We start from the raw sequence: 24592 nt of genomic DNA on the forward strand, positions 1-24592 counted from the left end.
AATGCACAGTTAACACGCAGTATTTAATTATTATGGCTGTGACGATATGCTTTTGTCCCACTTCGATTCCGATTTTTTGGGTGCCGATTTGATTTAAATTGCGATTCTCAAAATTCTTTGATATTGTTGATTTAAAAACCCCCAAAAAATTATAAAACCTTTTTTTGCTCGTAATTTTTCATGATTTCAGTTAAGATAAAACAACACAGTAGCCAGACCATCATTCTGCTGCTATAATGCCCAAGAACACAAGTAAAAAGATCAATAAAACCAATGAAAATGACAAAAATCTATAGTACATTAATTTTATTTCATTTAAAAAAAAAAATAAAAAAAAAAAGATTTTTAACAAAAAACATCGATTTTAAACTTGTGAAACAAAAAAAAATCCAGATTTTCGATTATTCGATTCGATTTCCCTACCCCTATTACTTATTGTTTTCAGTATAAAGATTTAGTTGGAATGAAACTTCTTTGTTACTTTACTTTGATGCCATTTTATTTTGTTATTTTGATGCCAATATTACAAAGACCTATAAGGAGTGTTCATGTGATTTTAAACATGTATAGTGTAATAAAATGAATTGACAAATTGTGATTATTTCTGTAGCAAAAACTGTATCAGAAAATCTGTAATTGTAAAATTATAACCAGTGTTTTTTGGGTAAAATCAAGCGGCAACCTATGGCAGTTAAAAGTGAAGCCTATACAGAAGTGCAAAAAACAGCAGTTCCCCTTCATCAGCTTGGGGCTGGCTGCAAAACAGACTCCCATGTTAAAAAGACCAACTTCACAGCAGAAATAAACATGTTTACATTCTCGTTCAAAAATCAATTTTTGCTTTAATAGATCAGGTTTACCTTCATGACAACTGTGGGGGAAGTAACATTTTTTCTAACTCGCCCGTTTAAAAGTAATTTAATCTTGAAATTCTGCATATTTAGGGGCATTTCCTTTTGATTGACAGGTACCCAATATCCTGCTTCAAGTAAGAAGAATGAAGAACAAGCGCGGTTTTTAGCCGGTTAACAACTTGACTTAGCTTTGGTCCGCTTACCTCCATTAGCTAATTAGCGCCTGTTATCTCCAGGTTAGCTCGATAACCTCTTAGCTACAGGCAGCTCGGAGTTCGCTAGATGTCAATCATCCACCATGATGCTCACAGCCCCCCTCTCAGCTTCACCTCTTTGCCCATATTTGTATTTTCCGGGCGAGAAGACATGCATGCCTCTGCCAAGATGGCGATGGTAGGAACCGCCCACCGAGCTTCAATTCGGCTCTTCAGAAACCTGTGGGTGACGTCACGGAGGCTACATCCATGTCTTTATATACAGTCAATGGGTAAAATATACAATACACTCACTGGCATAAGAGTGTGTGAATAAAAGAGAATAGTGATGCTTGTATAAAGTGGTATATTATGCAATGTGAGAATGTGAACACTTTTAAAGGTCTATAAGACTTGTAAAGTGCTCTAAAGAATGCACCCCATTTATCATTACAAGAGCTTTGCACAAACACAGTCCATCATGGAGCAACAGTGAGAGAAAGTTTCCTGATAAAGATCATGAATTCAAATCCCAAGTGGCTAAAAACCATTTTCAGAAAGAGGATCTAATGAGTTGTTTTTGCCACCTTTTGATGCCACATGTTACAGATACATTTTACTCAGTTTTCAAAAATGAGCCTGATACACTAGCCCCCATGTGGCTCAGACGTTTCTGAAAGGCTCTTTGAGAATCAGGTGAGGTTAAGCTTATGGTTGGGCTCTTTAGGCTTGGATTTGATGGCTTGGGAACTTGAGCAAGTCACCGAGGGAGCTATACATGTAGAGGAAAAAGCATTGTGTATTTATTGATTGGTAAGTGTGCAAGTATAGCTTACCAGCAAGGTGTGAGTGACACAGCACCCGCTGATGACCCCATCCATGACTGAATACTGGAGATTTTTTGGGGTTACCACAGAAACTAAGCAAAGCAAGTTGGAGTTTGAACTCTGTGTTTACACTTTATGGGCAAGTCTTAGAGGAGGTAGTCATTCCAACATTTACCTATGTTTGTAGTTTAATGTTACGCAAATCAAAACGGCTTACTTTGGCAATTACTGCTTAACCCTGGCACACACACTCATGCTTTACTTCTGAGTCTTACATTTCTGTTTTCAAAGGATCAAATGGCAAGTGCTGAATCCATTTGTCAAACAAACTCCTGGCGTACGTTGGCACTCAGACCTGCAGATCACTCATTTATCCGAACACACAATCATCCATTAGTCCCAGATCTGCTTTCACATCTTCTTTTTCACTTTGTCTGTTGATTCTCTCTCCTCCTTCTCCCTCATCTCCCGTTTCCCTCTTTCTATTCGTCCAACTTGTCCTTTCTTGTTGTCTTCATTTTCATCCGTCTTGCTATGTCACCACTTGTCCTTGTCACCCCACTTGTCTCCACATCTTTGTTGTTGTAATAATGGAGGCATGGAGGGATTGACCCCTTGCTGTAGGTCAGATTCATCCATTCCCACCACACCTCATTCATACATTCCCTCACTTTCTGTTTTCTGCTGAAGGGCTCTGTGCATGAGGCAAAACTAGCAGCTCCACTTGAGCTGTTCTACTTAATCTTCACTTCAAAGCAAGTCATCAGTTCCTCTCTTTTCCAATCTGGTTCTGATTGCTTCATTCAGAACCAGAAGATACACAGTGGCCTCATGAATAAGCTACTGTTTCTACATGGACTCCAACTTGCTGTAAGGACAAGTTACCAGAGTAAACATGGTCTGCATACGGAGAACAGTTTATTTAAACTCTCATGCAAAATGTTTTAAACAACTTGTAAATGGGATTTCCAGTTTTCTTACTAGTAAACAGCAGACTACAGAGGAAAGATTTCCATGAGACTTCAGAAAAGAGCTCTAAAGCACAAGGGATTATAGCATGAAGGACATGGAGATTCTGGATGAAAGTTTATATCCAGATGTTTAAATACACTGTTTTTAAGGAATAATCCAACCAGTAAAAAAAATTAAACATAGTTTGTTTCTTTTTTCAAAGAACGTCTTTAAAAGAAATCTTCCCCTCTCATTCAAACATTTTATTTATTTGTCTAATGTTTTAGAGATATCTCATGTAGAGGTGTCTTAAGTCTCTTGAATTTCTTATCCAAGAAACTATACAAAGTTTGGAACTTGTGTTTTTTTTTTGTTTTGTTTTGTCAGACCTGGTTTTTTTCCCTCTTGAGTAAATTGTAACAATGACCTGTCCTGCTGCACGGAAGGAGTGGATGTAAATGCTGCATCCTAATCGGTTGTGAACATATGTTGTTGCAGAACCAACCTACCAACATTTTATTCAACACAAAAGGCATTTGATAGTTTTTTCTAGTATATATTGGTTGTGTAACATCAAAATGATAGGAGGATATTTATGAAATCAAATGAAATAGAAAAATACTAGAAATAATATGGAGGGTGATGGCTGCTGGGAGGAATGACCTTCTGTATAACTTTCTGTATGGCAATGTACTCGAGGAAGCGTCTCACTAAACACACACTGTTGTTCAGTTTTTTTGTGAATTATTCAGAGGCTTCTCTGGATAATCAGTTCCAACACTTCCTGTTCAGTCCACTGCAAATAACCAGCCTTCTTGATCAATTTGTTCAGTCTCTTTAAGACTCTGGTTCTGGTGATGCTGCTCCAAAAGATGCTGCTGCTCTGACAGCACCTTCCACAACTGGAGGATGCAACTTATAAGGAAAATACAAAACATGTTGGTGCAGACATTGATGGATCTCAGCTTCCTTAAGAAGTCCACTCTTGTAGATGACATTAATGTTGCAATACCTGTGTAGTTTTGTCTAGTTTTGTTTAGTCTAGCTGAATTTCCAGGTAGCAGGAGACAAACAATCTCTACATTTACTGCTGTATAAGCTTAAGTACTGTTAAGTAACCTCATTACTTCCAAGACTTTGACCAATGACACAAAATTCCTTTTTGTGTAATTTGATTTATTGGAAATATTTAAATATGTATAATTTATATATTGGGAAGTTAAAGCAAACACTACTAAGTAACAAACACAACCTTAAACATCAAACAGTATTAGCATCCAAGTGATCACTTTTCAAACGAAACAAGCCACGTAGAGGGATTTTACACTGTTTGCTCTGCTCAAATGATTTTGTATATGTAACTGACTTGCATGTTTGTTTGAAAGAGATCTCTCTTGAGGATGACTCAGTGATATGAAGCAAAAAATAAGATTTAATTAAAAAAGTGCATCGCTTCCATGTTAGACATTCTCATGTCTAAGATTTTATTACAGATTCAACTTTAATTTAACTCTAACTAGAAACACAACAACATTTTGACACAGCAAATTGCAAAGCTTCAATAAAAAGTGAATGATAAATAGACATATTGGGTCTAAGTTTCATCAGTCGATGTTGTGTTGAATTTTGGGCACTAATGCATATTTTTAAAACAGTATGCAGCGATGAAACTTTCAGGGTTTCATTCAGGCTAACATAAACAAGTGTAAATCAGCCACCTGATGGAGCCAGTGGTGACAGTAATGAAGGAGCTGCAGGTTTGATACTCATAAAACTGTTTACACAGGTTGTGCAGTCGACAGTCCGAGTCCTGTGGGAAAAATGCATGTGTTGTGGAGAAAGCGGCCAAAACCATCAAAGAACCATGGGATAGTTCATCATCTATGCCAATTTAAAAAAAAAAAAAAAAAATTCTTGTAACAAGTTTACAGATAACTACCCTTTTTAATTCGCAGTTTTATTACAATAATTTATTTTATGAACTCAGAAGAAATAAGACATTTTCATTCCATTTTTTTTCTTGATTAGAAAGTGTATCAGGAGGCTCAAGTTTAAGGAGAAATCCTGGCGTTTAGAGTTTTAGAGTCGTACGAAACAGATGAATAAAGGAGGAGAAAACTATAAAAATCAAGCTGTCATAACTAGAAAATGATGCAGATTTATGCAGTGGTCAGCACAGAGACATTCACCCCCTGCTCTCTCCCCCAGGTGATGGCACTGGCAGAGGCTGCAGAGGAGAACCGGGCTCTGCTGGAGGAGGCATTCGTCCGTCTGCGCAGCGCCACGCACCTGCTTGTGTTGCTGATGTCGCTGTGGCAGGGCCTGACCCCCGATCAGACTGCCATCTTGGAGGCCACACTGCTGCCGCTGCTGCAAGACACGCCGCAGCTGGTACACACACATTCACTCACTCTTCTAGGAGACTATTAATGTGTCAGTGTCTGTCCACCCATCTGCAGCTTGCTTGGTAAACACAGCCCCAGCTTAAACACACACTCTGAAAACTTTTAAAATATATTAAGCACTTCTGGTCCCTCAGGACTATACACACACTCTCACCTGCCAGCTCTGCTGTGAGTGTGTCTTGTAGTCACTGTTTGTAATTTCATTAAAACTACATGTTTGTTTGAATAGACAACAAATGCACACACGCACACACACACACACATTCAAGGGGAGGTCAAACCCACAATAGGTCTCAACTTGAATGAATGGCATTTTGCCCCCTTTTCAGCCTCTGACTCAGACCTGGTGTGAGCGTGTGTGTAGCTGTGTGTATTAGTGTGTTTATGTGTGTGTTGTGCATGCTGCAGAGGACTCTTTGTATAAACAGCCCTGTTGACAGAGCTCCTCCATTTGCAGCAATCAGACCACGAAAGATTTCTTTCCCCATGGAGACGAAGTGTGTGTGTTCTTGTTTTTGTTACCTCTCTAGGACCTCTTTTTGTGTAGTTACTGACTTTGTGGGGACCATTAGTCCTCACAGAGATCAAAGACTGGTTCAAATGCAGCTAAATGTCATTTCTGGGGTTCTGCTTGGGCTTAAGGTTAAGTTGCGAACTGATGTTTCGAGTAAGATTTTGATTAGGCTGTTCAGAATGAATGAAAATCAATTAAATGTAAAATTTGTGTGTGTGTGTGTGTGTGTGTGTGTGTGTGTTAGTTTTTCCATGGCTCTGATCTGATCAATCCCTTGAACCTCTCATTACCAGTCTATTTTCAGTCTTCTCTCACAGCCCACTGTGAACACAACTGTACATAAAACATCATCTTACAGAACTCAGTAGACAGAAATAGATTGAGAGGGTCATTTGATGAGCCTCAAGGGGCTCTGAAAGTGTGTGTATGTCATTTCAAATGGGATTAATGGCATTAAGTGAATTATCAGTAATTAGGGTCATATCCATGGTAGTAAGACCAACAGGTGGGCTGATGAGCTATTTTCAGAAAGCATGACACATCCTCTGGTGCAGTGCTGTGACGAGGTACATTTATAAGTGGTTATGTAGTATTTTATAATTTCTTTTATTACTTCATCACATTTTTTATGCCTTTTTAAAAGTTCAGTTTGAAGTCATACTAACAATATTATCACAAAACAAAATCAATCGATATGTCGATGTTCACACATTATACTGTAATTGTTAAATATAATATATTTTTTACAAAATTTGATGTTTCTAGTTAATTTAATTTAATGTAATGCATTAATTGCAACCACAATGGACTGCCAATATGGTGTCACAACTTAAAGGTTAAACCTTTGTGTTTAGAAGTGAATATTTTGGATGTCAGAGTGGATGTGCCTCATCACACTCTCCATCTTGACTTTTAACCTCCTTTGTGACCGTGCAGGTGAGGTCGTTCCAGGTGAGTGCAAGGTTACCTCTCAGGGAGATCTCTTTAAGAGGAATAAACTCCTGGAATGTCATGAGCATGAATAAAGTCACAGAGGACAGAGGGCTAAAGAGTTGGATTAAAGGAAAGCTGAAGGGGATAATGAAGAGGAGGAGAAAGACAAAGGGAGAAGTGAAGGAGAAACTTTATCCAATTTTTAAAAAAAATTTATTTCTTAATTCCAGCTATACTTGGAACTTTCCTTCAACTTTTTCCCCCCAAAAATTTAACGTTATTCTCAATAAAAGAATAAACTCTTACAAATGATCATCTGTTGCATAATATATGCATTGAGAAGGTTATTTTTGACATTTCATGCTTTAGAGATTTAGAATATCACAATCCTGTCAAAAGCCTATTTTTTTGCCTTTTTAACTCCGATTGAATGACTTATTTTGTTCTATTTAATTTTAACAATAGATTTTGAAAATGGGGTCCTCCTTATGCCCCCCAGCCCTCATAAATGTTGAAACATTACAGATATATTCACAAACTAAAAAGGTGGATATAAATCTGTTGCTCAAACACCCTGGACAGTTTAAACCCAAATGTTTACAAAACTAAATCAGAAGTGGATTTTACTCACTTCACACTTTTCTCAGGCACAGTTACAGACCCAAACTTTTAGACCCAGGAATGCATTCTCTGAGGTCCTGAGATGCCCCTAAAATCCAAGAACAGACATGTGAATCTTATCCTGAACCAGTTTTTCATTTATTTTGATTATGACTTTTTTTTCCCAGTTTTCTAAAACATGCGGCAAGACTGAATTAAGAGTTAACATGACTTGCCAATTTATATCTGAAGTGATTAAGTGTTTCTTTCAAAGTCACAATCAAACTTCAACAGATGAAGCAAAGCAAAGCATACTGTGCAGAAATACTTTTCTAACCCTGTTAAAAAGGACCACTGCTTAAGAAAATAAATAAAATGTTGATATACATAGTAATCCTGCCAGATTTGCAGATTTTTCTTCAATCTTTTATTTATTGATGATCACAAGTTTGTCCAGTGAGCCCAGTTGTGTTCCCACTTTTCAGATTTTAGGTTTTCAGTTTTTTTTATTCGAATCCGAGTCCGTTTGCTTGGAAAGTCTGCTTCATTTGGGGAACTGTGAATGCGACAAACAAATTATGGTTCGGACCAAAGAAGCGGACTAGATCCGCCTACAAACGCAGGTCTTGGCACATTTCAAGTGGACCAAATACCGGAAGTGGACTACAAAAAATTCACTTCCTGCATTTGACGTAGTGTTGCATTGTGGGTAAATTCATAGCAATGACGTTAAGAGTCCTCTGACTCGTCTGTTCATACTGCAGTCATTGTTGCAGTGTGTTTCTGCAGTATACTTGCATAAGACAAAATAAACCTAAAACAGAGGTTTCTTCTTCACTTCGGTCTTGTCCTCTCTTTTGCTAAATACTAGTGCAGCGCCACCTTTGGTGGGAATGGGGGTATATTGTTGTAAAGGTTTGGCACGTTTGACCAAAGTGCAGCGTGAACACGATCTCGGTCTGAATGGATACACGGCTCTACAACTGAGCCAAGTGCCCAATCAGAGCCTAGCGAACTATTCCAATGTGCACTCTTATATCATTTTTTACCTTCCATCCGTCTCTTATCATTTTCTAGTTTGTTTGATTCATCACAAACTGTATGTGGTCTGTTAGAGCTTTTAAAAAAATCCCTATTAACTCGGAGCATCACTTGTCTGGATGATGACAGTAGAAGGATGTTGTTCAAGTAGCATTTGGAGGAAGCGGAGAAGAAAAAAGAGGGAATGACACAAGCGCAAAAGCATCTGTGTGGCACTGAACAAAACGTCTCATTTAGCTGCAGCCAAGTAGAACAACCTCCTCCCTTTACTTTTCTCCATGCATTCCTCTCCTTCTCTTCTCTCCTTCCTTTTCATCTTTCTTTTCTTCTTCCTCTTCATTTCTAACTCTGTTTCTCCGCTCTGTTTTCCACCTTCTGTTGTTTCTTCAATCCACTTGTTTCTTTCAACCCCTCACTTTCAATCCATATAGAAAGCTTTCAGTATTTGTTCTTGTGTATTATGATTCTTCCAGAATCTTTTTTTTTTTTTCTCTTAGCTTACAATTGTCATGTCAGTTTCATGTTCAGGTATCCGTTTTCTTCTTTTTTTCTCTCCATCTTCCTGCATGCTACCATTATTTCAATTCATTTTATACTCCTTCACTTCCACACCTGTCCCTCACGGTCCCATCTTCCTTTTCTTCCTCTGTCTCCTTGGCTTCCTGACTTGTCATCTTTCTCTAAACATCTCCTACATCATCTCCATTCTGTTTTCGTTATTCGTTGTCCTTCTGTTTTGACTGTTTTTCCATCTTCCAGTCAGCTCTTCTACAAACTTGCTGATCATGCCTGGTGGGTGTTATTGTTGCATGATCCCCCACAATCCCCATCCTCTGTTTACTATTTCAGAATAGATTACATCATACTGGTATGAATCCAATATCGCATCAGCTTCCTGCTCTCTTCACCAGATTATAATCCAATTATATATTTTCATCATAGATTCAAATTAAATGGGAATTCAAAGAACTACCAAACTATTCAGTGTTCTTAAACTTTTAGAGCCTCAGAGTACAATCATTGTTTTTACAAAATATTGTTTTAAATAAAATATCACAAAGTTTTTTTTTCTTTTTATTCACTGACTCCAAATTACCAGCTTCTCAGCAAAAAAAGCTTAAAAAATGTCCCCATAAATAATATCTTAACAGGATGATTTGGCACCTTTATATGTGTTTTGTTTTGTTTTTTTAATAACATATTTCCAGTATTTGCCTTACAATCTGTGTGAGGAAATGTTTTAAAAGCCTCTCCATGAGTATTGGAAACCACTGTGCGGTGTTTTGGCGTCTTTGAAGCTTTTAAACTTCTAAACGATGGAATTGATGGATTTCATTGACAAACAAGCCAACTAATCTTCATTTAGAGGCTCCATTCATGCAGGCACTCTTTATTGAAACTTGTAATTATGTACAGTAACTGGTTGTGGAGGCCCATGCAACACCAAACCCAAGCTTTTTAATATCTTTTTCAGAGAGGGGATCCTACTGATTCTGTCAGGGCAAGTACTTTTGAGGATGCTGTTTTCCCTGGAGATGAGCTCAATGACATTGTTCTCACAGAACCGTAACTTTGGCCTCTGAAATGACTTTCCCAGTCTTGATGAGGATATCAGGACTAAAAGGTTTCTTTCTGAAGCCTCTCTCTCTCTCTCTCTCTCTCTTTGGGAGCTCCTCAAGGTTGTTTGTTATCCAGTAATGTTAGTCACATCTGTGATTTCTCACCATTACAATTCACAGTGCAGTCAGGATGCTCTTTAAGGATAGGACATTTACAATATCCTTGTATGTTACAATATAGACCAAGTTACAGTGATCAGCCAAAAAATTTAAACCGGTGACAGATGGAGTGAGAAACACAACTTCTCTTTTTACAGTATAGTGTTGTGTTGGGAAAACCTTCATCACCGCATTCACATGCACGTTGCTTTCTTACTGGTCAGCAAAAATGCTAAACCCCCAGTATGGCAATGGCATTCTCATATAATAAATATCCCTTAGCAGAACAACAGGCCTTGAAAGAGGCACTTTAAAGACACACTACAGCATGGGTCCTCAATCCAAGTCCTCGAGAACTGGTGTCCTGCAGGTTTTCCAAGCTTTTCCCCAGCTGCAACATACCTGATTCAAATGCAGAGCTTGTCTAAGTCTAAGTCTGGTGTGTTCCAGCAGGGACACTAGGAGAACCTGTAGGACACTGGACCTAGAGGACCAGGATTAAGGATCCCTGCAGGACAGAACTTGTGCCGTTTTGCCAGTTATGCAGCCCCTAAATCCAAACATGTTCTACTTCCCATTTTTTCACTTCCTTTCTTCTCATTCAGGTGGATGAATGTCTGTAGTTTCGGTGTAAAGACATTTAATTTTCCTCTACGGCATGTGGAACTCCTGTGTCAGTGAGTGCGTGCACAAGCATGCCGAGTTTCCGCAGAAACCTGCAGCTATGTTGTTCCGAGTATTTGATAACCTGGTGTGATATTGTGGTAAGAATAGGTCACCCACTTCCCATCTCTCCTCTTCCTCTACTGCATCGTGCTCCTCCTCTCTCATTTCTTTCTCCCTCCGGCCTCTTTTCACCCTCTACTGTCTGCTTTATTATCTCTGCCTGTCCTTCACCTTTCCACTCATCTTATTTTTTTCTCTTGTTTCTTCCCCTCCTTTATCGTCTCATCTCTTTGACCCTTGAGAATCCTCTCTCTGTCTTTTGCACCCCCCCCCCCCCCCCCCCGTCTCTTTCTCTCTTGTCTGTATCTCTCTGTCACCGTCATTACAGGGCTGATTACCTGTCATTATGGCTCATTAGGGGCCTATCAGTGTGGCGGCAGGCAGAGGAAGGAAGGGATGGTGGGTTAGGAGGGTGGAAGAGTACCTGTCATCACACCCCAACCCTCCCCCACCCTCACCCACATGCACATGCATATCACTTGTTCCTCAGACTGACATGGTTGACTCCCAGTTAATTGTTTATTGAAGAATAAGTTGAATAAAGTTTGTGTGTTATCTTGGCCAGTGGCTCTTCTTATAACATTTTGTCAGCCTTCTGTCTCTTGTTGTGTTTTCTCTTTAACACCTTTTACATGTAGCAGTACTCACCCTTCTCCTCTCTCCTCAGGGCTGGGAGGAGAGCTGCGACGCTGCTGTCTCTCACCTCCTGCGGAGCTGCTTGTCACGGAGCCCCAAGGACCAAGCCACATCTCTGGCCCAGACAGGAGGCCCGGTGCTGGGCCTTCCGCAGGACACTGCCCGTCTCAAGAAGCACATCACCCTCCTTTGTGACCGCATTGGCAAGGGAGGTCGCCTCACCCTGGCATCTGAGGCTAATGTCCACGTCCCCGCTCAGGTTCAGAACCTTGCTGCTCCCGGTGAGTAGGAAAGGGAAGGGTGGACGATAAAGTACTTGGAAGGTGGTATAACTGCCTGGTGCTGCACTTGTCTGAAATGCATGACAATGAAGTCAGTCACTCTCTGAGAAGATGCCACTCATAACATCACATAATGTCCAGTTAGTCAGGACATCCTGCAATGTGAGCAAGTTGTACACTCACCCCTGTGGATACAATCTACAGAATATGTTTTGGTCATGTCATAAATGGGTTGTTAGACTGCTCTTGCAGAAAATAAAATAAAATAAAAAAAACATCTACTATTAATTCATAAATGACCTGTCTCATGTTTGTTTTCCACAGTTGTTATTGTCATCTAAATAACAACTGTGATGAAGTAGTGTGACTTTGTAGCCTAAACTCCAGAAGGTTTGTTCGAGGTGAATGTTGTCACGGTTAACAATCTGTCTCCATCTCTTATGGTGAGAAACAGGACAATCAGTTTCTTTGAAGCATGACTGCAATAATTTCTGACCACAACTAAGTAATCGTAGTTGTGTGAATTCCTCGGGGACTGATACCTAAGCACAGAACTGTGATTACATATTGACATCAACATTTTTTTGCATTTATGACATTTATATTTTATTTGCAATTCTCACTTCAACATCATAACGAGTCCATTATGTATAAGGAGTAGTGACTGAATGCAGTTACTATCATTTAGTGTGTTTCTTAACAGTCTCATGTGCACTGGTCCCTCGGTGCATATTTTGGGCTCCAGCAGGCAAAAACATGAAGCTTATTCAAAGGACACCTAAAGTCCAATATGCAGACTCGTATTTTAAGGCTCTTCTATGCACATGGTTGAAAAAGAAACACCTAAATATACACAAAGATCCAAATATAAAATTTTTTGCACAAATTACAATAGAAATATATAACAGCAATAACAGTAGAAATGCTAATATTTATGTGAACATAAAAACGTGTGCACACATTGAGCACATTCAGAAAAATCCATCACTTATAACATCTTACATCATTATATTTAAGTCTTCTATACACACTTTTTATGTGTCATTATTCTGTCTCTGAAATTTAGAGGGTTTTTTTTGACAAAATAATAAATCAGAGTTCACCTCATTTCCTCCTCTTTTTCTTTCTTTTTTTTTTTCTCCAAATGTTCCCCCTGAGGTTTAAAGTCAGTTTGTTTTGCCTGATTATTAAACCACACAGTCCAAAAAACCCCCAGAAACACAAATCTTTGTGTTTCTTTAAGTCCTAATGCTGCCTAGCAGACTTTTTCACAACATATGTACATTAATATGTCCTCTTCTTTTTTATGGTCTTAAAATGAGTAGCTTCTGCATGGATCAGGGTGTTATTATGAGGAATCGTGTAACTTTTGTAAAAGTGCAACAAATCTAGCTGTACAGTCAAAACTTTCCGCATTTACTAACTAGATGAATATTTATCAATCATGACTATCAGACGACTGCGTCTTGTGCCACTACAACTGACTGGCTGGTCGACGTGCGACCAAACATCACATAGAAATGAATCCACAACATTCTGGCGACACACACATCACACAAAGATTCACAGTAGCTTGTTTTATTGCCGATGTTTCCAGAGGCAAACCCAGCTTTAGATCTAATCCAGAACTCTGTTACTGATATCCAGCAGCTGTGTTCTGCACATGTAAGATTTAGTAGATCAACATCAATACACACACACAGCTACACCTGTGATTTATAACGCTGCACATATTCCAGGGGATTTTTCGATAAATCTTTAATGGAAAAAGAAAAGTGGAAGGAAGAGAGGTGAGAGTGAGCATACTTGTATTTACAGTATGTTTTCTCGTCATGGAGTTTCTCCTTTCTCTTTTGGTTCGCTGCCAAAATTCACACAGACAGAGACCGCACACACACACACACACACACACACACACACACACCACACACTTATAGAGCCCTACAGTAAACAGCCGTCTCAGATGTTGCTTTTTCACCCGCCCGTAAACATACACGCTTGTTTACTTTTCCAACAACAGTGACGGCAACCACCTCCCCCCACCCCCACCCCTCCCATCAAGACCACATGCACTGAGTTACCACACATCAAGATCCACTTCACTGGTAGGAAGTGTGTGTCTGTGTTAATGTGTTTCTTTTACTTTCCTGGAAATAAAAACCTTCCCGCTCACACCCACCACTAAACACACTTAGAAGCTGACATTATTACTGCTCCATCCCAGTTTGAAACAGGCCAGATGCAGCGGGCTTCTGTCTTTATATAATACTGTAACAAACACAAGCATGATGAGCAGAGCGAGGTCCCGCCTACAGGAGACGAATCAGAACCTGCGTTTTCACAATTCACAAGCTTGTATGTGTTGCTATGCCAATTTACTCATGCAAATGGCATTAATGATTTGGCCACCATTCATTTTGAATGATGTTTTTACAACATATGCTACCATCCAGCTGAGAAAGATGATTTATGCATATCAATGTACATTATGAATTTTTGTTGCCATTTTCCTCCTGCAACATCTCTACAAGACATAAAGGTGAAAGCAAAGTGTACAAGGAACTATTTTTGATAGCATTACAGTGTGCAGTGTAATGTAAATTTAAACAAAACTTAATCTTGTAAATGATTAATATTGTAAATGTGAAAATTAGGATGACAGACTGAGTATGAACTCAGTGACAGTACAGTAGTTGAATCCTGGTTGCATATGCATTTTATTTATGTCACTCTCTTTATCACATGACCCCCTTATCTGACCCTGATGATATCATTCAGACAAATTTCAAGCTTCAACAGCTGCGCCATGCACGCACTCATACAAGCACACCCACACACATAAAGACATATCTGCGTAAATAAGTTAAACGAGTACTTCTGCATGAGCATTCCTTTGATTTAGCAAAACCTCGTTTAGTTCAGTCTCCCATGTGGGTTGCACTGCGTTCAAATGATCAAATTTTACTCTGTTTTATCATTAATCGGTTTCTGGTCTGTCAGATGTCTTTATTTGTTCACATATTTGTGGTTGTGTCCTCTTTTTGACCTTCTCAAGCTTAAATCAGAAACCAATTTCTGATCTGTTTTCCACTTGTGTTGTCGTAGGGTGTTTCTTTCACATGCATCGATTTTCCTCTCGTCTGTTAACGCAGTCTAGAGATTTTTTTTTTATTATGTTCATAGTCCAACTTCAGCAAGCAGACACACATATTCTGATGGTATGTGTGTGTGTTGCAGTTATTTTCACTGTGTTCCACTGGTAGCTGTGGTTTGGAGCCTGCATCTATTTTAGAATTAAAGAGAGGGGAGAAGATGGGCTGCATTTACGTGCATGAGTGTGTGCACACTTTTAGATATGTTAGTAAGTGTGTGTGTGTGAGTTTAGAGGACTCAGAGCATAGGAAAAACATGTACTATGTGCAAGTGTAGGTCATGTCCTGTGTGTAATCCTGACCAGCTGTCTTTGTTCTCTCTCTGTGGTGTTTCCAAATTGAAGAGTCCTCCTTCAGGATGCTATATATAAAACAGCAGTGATCTATATTGAGGAAGAAGCCACCATAACATAAGGTTCATCAATCAATAAATCTTAAATTTGACATTGTTTTTTTTGTTTTTTTTCATCTTGTCTTGGAGCTACAAAAATACATTTATGAGCTGCAGAGAGTGACTGTCTAAAAACATGGTTTAATCTTCTTTTTTTTGTAATTTCTTTCACTTTCTTTTCTGTTTTCTTGCAATGTCAAAGATTTAGTTTGACGTTTAACATATGTGACATGTATAATGTCTTCCAATGTTTGAGATGCGGTTTGCAGGTTCAGAGGTGGAAAGTGAGACAAAAGATCCCAGGTGTTGGCTTCACACAACAGTTCTGAGAGAAAACACATCCTTTTTTCATGTGTGCGTTGAAAAACCTGTCTGGGTGGGTGTGTGCATATGTAAATGCAAACCTGTGAGTCTAAAGGACTGTATAATGTGTGCACGTGGGTGTACACACATGGGTGCATTTAAAGGGGGGGATTTGAAAAAGCGTAAAGCCCAAAGCCTAATTGCCGGTAACCGCAGCAGCACAATGTCACCCCCATCTTCAAACCGCAGCCCAGAATAAAGCAGGAATGCTCTGGTGTCCCCACACTGCAGACCAAGACAGCACTGTCTGTTGGAAGCAGCTTAACCCCTCAACTAGGCTGTCCAGAGCTGCTCAAAAGCTGTCCCAAAATGGCCCCAAACTGTCACGCACTGGCTGAAACAGGCCTGTAATGTTCCAAATTATCACAAAATGGCTTGGACTTTCTTCAACTTGTCCTTAGATCCTTGTGGGGTGACCCAAACTGTCCTCTTCTTGTCTGTTTGGAGGATGCAATGTGGTGTTGACGTGTGTCTACAGGAAGGCTTACCTGGCGCATTGCACTTCAAGTCAAAGCCAAAATTAGGACATCTGTGCAAGACCAGCTCAGTTTGACTTCACAGTATCGTTTCTTTCATTTTATAGATGATGGTTGCAGTGGTCTGTTTCATTTTTATTTATCTATTTACTTATTTTGTTTCTTCCTCTAATTTTTCTTATCATATAATTTGTTATAATGCAACATGTACTTTGACTTTCTAGCACACACAATTTGTGTTATTTTAACATTATAGTCAGGTAAACACAACACAGGTTCAAACAAATCTTACGTCTCCAGACAGTATTTTTATTTATTTTTTTTTCATCATTATTTAATCTTTATTTTATTGTCCAAGGTTAATTGAGAATCAGTTTTCATTTTTAACAATGGGCCAGAGGCAACAGTAAAACATTACTAAATGTAATACATGTATATAACATTAGTTTTCACAGTTTTATATCAAATGCACTATGTTTTCCAAGAGGTAAAATTACATCAAGTGCAAATTTGATTCATAGTCATAGTTTTTATGCCAAATTGAAGCTTGTTGGTGTCATGGATCTTTTCTGTGACAATTCACAAAAAAATAAAAAGTAAAATTATGTTTCACCACAAAAATGTCAGTTATTTTTTACTCACCGTTGTTTGATATCAGAGGAAAGTATTAATTCTAGGCGGGAATTGCTGTGTGACACTTCTCCTTAAAACAGTTAAGTGAAACACAGTAAGAACTGAAAAAAATATAAAAAGGAAAATTAGAAATTAGATTAAATGCTTATTTAAATAGAACCAAAAAGATAAAAAACAATATGTACAATACTTACTATTTTCACAAGATATTACGTGGATTATAATCTGTACTACAGAGTTATGGAAAAAAGGATTTCCTGTGGCATTTGGTCTTGGAGCTTGGTGGAACGAGTCTTTTCCTGAATGTGCTTGTGAGGTTGTCCAGCATACACTCCAACTGTTGTAAATTGTCCATCAGACTCAGTCACACAGTTTGTCCAAACCTTTTGAAGGTCGGCTTCCTTTGTAACTATGGATCTATATTCCTGATAAAAATGTGCCAGAAGTTAGTAGCTTCAGGCTTTGGTTCATTTTTGCTCTCTTTTCTCTGAACTCACTCTGAACTGGGAACTAAGACATGGAAACCTGCATTTGAATCAGTCACAGAAGGTCTTAATTCTTCACAAACACGACTGACTAAATGAATTTAAAGCAACTTTGTGTGACATGGGAGAGTATAGATGTTTAGTGGTTTTGATGCTGACTTTTGACAAGTGTCATGTGATCATATGGTCTGTAACCTGTCAAAGCATCATTGTTAATGAAAATTCATTTGTAACAAAATAACTCCTAATATGTCTGTACATACTTTCCGATTTACTGCCTTTGCAGCTGATTTTGGGTCTGTTTTAAACATATTAAGTACAACTTAACTACTGTCCCCATAATTATAGTGTCTTTGAAGGGATGTAATGCGGAGTATTGAATCTAAACCTCAGGACTGTTAAAAACTGATAACCTGTCCAGTGACATAAATATAGACCTCACCACTGCCAAGAGAATCATAAAAACACACCGCAGCTCTGACCAGGCAATAAAACACCTACTATTTATGGACAGAGATAGAGAGGGAAGAATGTGTGAAAGGTTAGTGGTAAGAGACTGTCTGTGTGTGATGTGACTTTTTTTTTAATATGTATATTTTTGTCTCGGAGTGAGCTGCTCCAGAGGTGGGATATTTCCTTACTTGATGTTGATGTAAGAATGGGGGTTTGAACATACACCCACACAGCCCATGAAATTGTAAGACAGCGTTAAAGAAAACATCTCGCCTTAGAAAAACACCTGCCCAATTAAGAGCTGGGCATATCCCATTTCAAACAACTGCGATCGGGTGTATCTGTGTGTCCGTGTGTGTGTGAAGCCATAGGCTGTGGTCTCACCAAAGAGAACAAGATTGGCTTTAAAAAAGAAAGGCCAGGATAAATATTAGAGAGGGCTTAGGATAATCTGAACACACACACACACACACACACACACACACACACACAAATGTGGACGCAGTGGGGGAGATGGAGACACACACACATTCTCAGACACCTTAAGGTAGACTTGATGGCAGACACACATGCACCCTCTGTCTCGCAAATGCACAATGACACACACAACACCGAGGAACAATGTGTGCAGTGTGCATTAAGTGTACCCCGAAACTGGACAAATCCACAAGCTGCAGAGAAAATCAGGGGGAAAAAAAGAAACAAGTTACATGTGAGAAAGGGGAGATGATGTGGTTGGGACATTGATGCAGCTGGAACTGAAGAGAAGGCAGGAGTGTGTAGAGGAGGCACAGAAAGGAGAAGTGGTTGAAGAAAAAGGGGTCTAAAATGGCAGAGAAGGATGAGGAGGAGCATATAGAAAAGGAAAAGAGGCAAGAAGTGCAGGAAGAAGGATGGGATGAAGAGCAGATGAAGACAGGGTGGAGGAAAAAAATTTGGATGAGAAGACGGAGACAGGGGTGGGGGAGAGGAATGAAGAAAGGGGGTTGAGGAGGAGACAGAGAAAGAGAGAGACAAGGCGTCCAATTCATCGGCCTCAGGAGCTCCCTAAATCCAGACTGATCCATGGGATTCTGGTAGGGATTTTGTCACACATACACTCACACCCTCACACATCCAAGTTTACACACACTCAAACTTTCAGCCACATGATCTGCACTATGGTTCCATGTGATGTTGCCCTTCTTTATGTCTGAAAACTTACAAAAAGATTTACATCAGAGTCAAAGCACAATTTGTAAATTTTGGTTCTGAGAAGGAAATAATTTTTAAAAAGATCATTTTAAGCATCATAGAAATGAAAAAGCAAATGTTTGTCATATTAGTCACCAGAAATATGTTGATTTGCACCAGCAACAAGTTAAATAAAACATATATATGTGTATGAAATCTGTTTAATTGTTATTTTATTTGCCTGGGACATTCATGAAAAATGAAATGAACCACATTTATGATCATTTTTGGTTCATTTCAGACATATTTGTTTTATTTTTTATAGTCTTGACCAGTTTTTATTACTGTGAGATTCCTTTTCAGAGCATTGTGAAGTTACAAATAACACAAACAAGTCAACCAGCTGCAAAGTGCATGAACTGTAAAGGAAAACGGTAAATATCAGCGACACTAGCACTCCCTAAAAACACTCATCCAAAGTGCTGCAGGAAATTGTTAACGGTTTTTCAGATTAATGTAAAAAAAATCTAGAAGTTTGGTGGGGTTTTTTTTTCTTCTCCAAAAAGAAAAAAAATAATTACATGCAATACTAAGCTAAAATATGGTTTTGTATTTTTACTAAATATTGTAAATGATGATGTGAAATGGTCCTTAAATAGTCACTGAAAGGTTTTGAAATATTTGGAAATGTGCAAGAGGTCTATTTTATGTAGCCGAAATCAAAGGATGTATGAGCTGCTTCTTGCTTGAAAACGCATCATGCCGCCAGCCTAATGATTTTGCAGCTCAAAGGATCACACTTAGACTTGAAATCTGTCTGAATGTATAATTTCAGCTTCACAGTATACACAGAAATTTACAAAGGACTTTCTGTATTTTGCCATTGGAGCTCGTTGGCTTGGCTCGTAGAGCTGTTTGAAAACTTGATGGTGAATGAAAAATGGCTTTGTCAAGACGTTTAAGGTACCTCTTTGATGTCTGCCTCCTTTTAACGAAGCTTCTCGCTGGTTTTCTGTCCAAACACTGAGCAGTGCTGCTCAAAATTAGTGACACAGAAGCATTCTGTAAGAATTTAAATAAAATGAAAAGATATTGTTTACTTTGATTATTCTTCATAAATCACTGATAAATTCCTTTTACCTTTCACTCAGGAGGTGTCGAGCCGATTGCAGAGGCAGCTGGTGAAGGGGAGGAGATGGATCTTCCACAGGAGCCCACCAAGTTCCTTAAGAAGAAGCAGCCTTCTAAGAAAAGCAAGAACGGTAGGTGGACAAACTTCCCTTTGGCTCACTTTTCTTCTCCTCTTTCTTCTTTGGGTCTTTATTTGTAATCACGCTTCGCATTTCCGAGCAGACCGTATCAAAATAGATCCCCCCCAGCAGCACATCCGCAGGACTGCTCCCAGCCTGCCATAAAATCCTGTCCAGAGCCCTGACAGTAATATCTGTTCACTGTCCATCACAGTTGCCTTCCACATCTGTTATTTGGCTTGGATTTTAGTCATTGCCAAGAAAAAAAGGGAATAAACAAAGCAATAAATTCAGTTTCTTGGATCTACTGGATCCAAGGTGTTTTTATGTCTTGGAATTCCACCACCTAAAACATTTTTTTTTATTACTATTGACAATAAAAAATTATTATTTATTACTAATGTCATCAACCTCCCAGATGTCTTCATGTATCCGTTTAAGCAAATTCTGCAAGAGTTAAATATGCGTTTGATCTTTTCGGATCATTGACATCTTTGCAATATGTGTGCCTGGATTTTATCCTAATGGAACAATTAAGATGAATCATTTTCAGTGAGATATAATTAAAAGATGCAAATGAATTCAGTTTTAAAATTTATTTTAAAAAAAACAAAAAAAACAACAACTTTTCACTTTAATTATAAGGGTTTCAAACTCTATATTGTAAGTCTGCACAAAGACCGGCTGTTTTTTTTGGTAAATCTGCCGGTCAGAGCCACAGCAGCTCCATCCTCTATCAGATCCCCTTTTGAACCAGTCAAACAGCTGACAGTCTTAGAGCCAGCTGTCTCTTTACCACTCAGTACAATACAGTCAGAGTACAGTCACACCTGACATCATAGCTGATGCATTTACTTTGATGCAAGAGATGTGATGGGTTATACAACCATAGTGCTCATTTTGCAGTTTTAATTAATTGCTAATTGTTTTGTCTGTACTGTAGAATAGTATTTTCCTGATATTCAGAAATAAATAAGTAGTACATTCAGTATTGCATGCTAGCAGTTTGGGTAATTGGATCTCACTCATCCTGTGTTAGGTGCCTGTTGCCCTTTGCTGTCACTGTTCTGTTTTCATCCATGTGGTTCTGCTTTCAGTCTGCATTTCTACCAGTCTGTCTGAGACATATCAGATCAGAAGCAGAGTTGTGTGCTTTATTTAATATTTTTATAATTAAATGGGTCTGCACCTCCATATCTGTCTTTTTCTCTCCTTCCTGACTAATTATTCTTTCTTTGTGTCTTTCTGTATTCCTTCATCCCCCACATTTCTCCGTTTTGTTACTTCTTTTATTCAATTACCAGATTATTTAATCTGGGAAACGATAAGCAGGCGGCTCAAATTGACACACACAGAATGCTATTAGCATACGCTGTTTCCTGGCTCCTGGCCTTGTTGTACACACACATACAAACACACAGCCAGACACTGGAAGAAAGGGGCTTCTGGTTTGCATTGAGAACAAATCCTTATTTTATGATAGTTTGTCTTTCCTAAACCAAGACGAATAGATTCTCTTTGATGGGCTCCGCTTTCGTTAATGAGCGGTGTGTTTTTGTGTGTTAAAGCTCATGTGTGTGTGAAGCCGTGTGGTTAATCCAGTCAGGCGTCACCGCTAATGAGAAGGGGAGGCGTTGGAGACACAGAGAAGGCGACACAGGGATCATTAGATACGAACGCATACACATATACATCTACACACAACACACCAGCATAAGGTCTCTGACCTCAGATGTATATCCCTTACAGATGCACGGGTTGTAATGATCCTTTGTTCAAAATGGGCTTTAATTTGCAGCAGCAAGAAACAAAATTGTTTAATGTCTGAGTGAAGCTAAAATAAATTTACGCTCTGTTTGTCACATCAGACCCGTGTTAAGCATTCAGTCAAACAAAATGTATTAAAACAAGCGTCAAGTACATGAAATTTAGTTATCAAAATCACAGGAAACTGATTATACTTTACTTTCGGACATCGAGGGTGTCTGCACAACACTTAGTCCCAAGATCGCACATCATCTCAAATAAAACACACTTAAGTGGAAAAACGGAGTAAATATATCACATTTGTTTCAAATTTAGGAAGGGTTAAGTATTTGGTTAGTTTTGAGAAATGGCAGCAGCAGTATAGTAGACGCCATACAATCATTAAACAGGGGCAGCTGTGGCTCAGGAGGTAGAGCAGGTTGTCAAATGATCAGCGGTTCGAATCCTGTTCCTCCAGTCAATCTGTATTTGTGTCCCTGGACAAGATGCTGCACCCTCTTTGCCCCCCAGTGTCGCCATCCATGGTGCATGTGTAAGTGAGCAAATGTTTATGTTTAGGTGGTGGTTGGAGAAGCCACTGCCATGTTTCCATCGGTGTGCCTCAGAGCAGCTGACTATCGCCAAGAATGCTTGAGGAGTGAATGAATAATGGTTTCAGTGTAAAACACTTTGAAGCCTTGTGTTCAAATCAATAGAATAAAACAAGCATGCAGTATTTTATTTTTTAATCTTTAGCTCTCAAACATTTATTTATTTTTACTGCTGTTGATATTCTGGCTTTACGTACAGTCGAATTGGTCCAGACACTGCCCCTAGTGGTTACTTACATATTGCAGCTAGTGGACATGTAGCATCAATTTCTGAAGATGTGCACTGATTCACTTCAAACTAATGCAAAATATGCAAAGTAGCCATGATAAACACATGTGTGCATAGTTAAGAGGTTTTTGTTTTTTCTTTTTTTACAAAACTTTGTAAAAGAGAAAAGTTCCATAGATGTAATTTGATATGCAATTGTTTGGGTTTTATGTTTTTTTTTTTCTGTGATGATTTCAAACTTTACATTGTTCCCTTTCTGTGGTTTTTAGTTTTCTCACACTCTCTCACACACACACCCAAACAGAAATCATTCTAACCAGCATCAATGGAAAAAAGCTAAGGGGAAAATTATCCCTAATTAGTATTATTTGTCATGGAAACCTCTAGATCCAGTCTGAGGTTTACACTTTTAAAAGACAAAAAGGAAGGAAGGACAGGGGGAAATGATTTGGGGACTAAGACAAGGGAGGAGCGTAACATCATGTCCAGACTTGTCTCGCACTCACTCCGCCGCCTCCTCCTCATGACAGAGAAAACAAGCAACAGTAGTGGTCTGCACAGCACTCACACATAGTAATGTGATTGTTTGTCAAGTCTTGTAGTGAAAGTCTCTTTAGAGCCTGAAGCTCACTGGTGCTGTTTAAGGTCACTTCAGTACAAACAATGCATAGCGTTTCAAAAGCTTAAATTAGCAGGACAAAACACCACATTGTTTACTGTCGATCAGATGGGAGCTTGATAAATAAAGATCTTCAATAAGCTGAAACAGCTGACTACATATTATGGTGCTGTACTGGTTTACTTTTGGTTCACTATTTAAATCTGGCCCAACTTGTACAGTATTGTATTTTTGTTTGATCGTGCCAAAATGCCAAAAAAAAAGCCCTCGGGCAGACCGGCCAGCTCAAAACTCCTATAAAATCAAGGAACAAGGTGGCAGAGAAGGAATCAGTTCAAAGCTCAGATTTTTCCCTCACCTACACTTTCCGCCTACCTGTCTATGACTTTAAAGTAATTAGGCGCCATGCCAAATCCCACACACACAGGCCTTTCTGTTAGGCTGCATGGCAGCCGGAAAGCACATTTGCTTGACTTGAAAGGCATCAAAAGGTGTCTGAGAGGTAGGACATGGGGAGAGAAGAGCAGAGCACACTCCTTCTCTTTCCTCTTCTTAAAAGGAAGGATAAAAGAGAGATGAAAGGAAGAAGAGAGAGTATCTTCCTTCTCTTTCCTGGCGCTGCATCTCTTTTTGTTGTTGTTCTCCTCCCCTGCAGCCCACCTGGGATCAGAGACATGATCCAGAGCACAGATGCGCACATACAACCAGATGTTAGCACACAAGTACAGAAAGAAAATTTTGTTTTTAAATGAAATTGTATAAACATCAGCATTCATGCATAAAAGCAGATAAGTGAAGTTAGGAAGTGTCTTACTAATTCTAATCTATGAATGTGCACAGGGCTCATAAATTCCCCTTTGCAGTCAGGGATCCTAATTGTTTGAGTTATGTGCCCTTAGATTTCTCCTCCAGTGTTCAAGCCTAGAAATACTGCATCTCACACACACCACAATCAAAAATCCCTCCTATAGTCATCTGCAATATTTGTTGCTAAGTTGCAGCCAGTCATTCAGCCAGTTGAGTGTTGCATCTTGACTATATCAGCAATTACCATTAGCTTTTCCCCTTCAACCATTCGCAGTGTCCTTCATGCAATGCATTAGCACAAGCTTAAGCTTTGTCCATTAAGTGGGGAAATCAGATAAAGGCTATTATCCATTATTGTCTTGATGTAAATATCCAGAAAGAAAAAAGCATAAAGACTAGTAGATGAGTCAGCCTTTTTGATAAGTGGTTGCTTGGTCAAGTGTCCAATGGAACCAGATCTCAAAACGAATAGCTTTATTGTTCTTCAGAGTAAATTGTTGCACTGATGAAAAATTGCGCAATGA

The 24592-nt window shown here is 38.9% G+C and overlaps 1 protein-coding gene across 1 annotated transcript in view; it reads left to right on the plus strand.

Annotated features, from left to right (window-relative positions):
* Positions 1-24592, plus strand: part of bbs9 (Bardet-Biedl syndrome 9) — a gene marked incomplete at both ends in the record, with an annotated part of 164947 nt that overhangs the window by 86691 nt on the left and 53664 nt on the right. Inside the window, 3 exons of the mRNA XM_079240990.1 lie at positions 5035-5217; positions 11431-11680; positions 19958-20068. Coding sequence (XP_079097116.1) covers positions 5035-5217; positions 11431-11680; positions 19958-20068 — 544 coding nt within the window. The remainder of the gene's footprint in view (positions 1-5034; positions 5218-11430; positions 11681-19957; positions 20069-24592) is intronic.

This window comes from Telmatherina bonti (genome assembly GCF_933228915.1).
Source record: "Telmatherina bonti genome assembly, chromosome: 5".
Lineage (NCBI taxonomy): Eukaryota > Metazoa > Chordata > Actinopteri > Atheriniformes > Telmatherinidae > Telmatherina > Telmatherina bonti.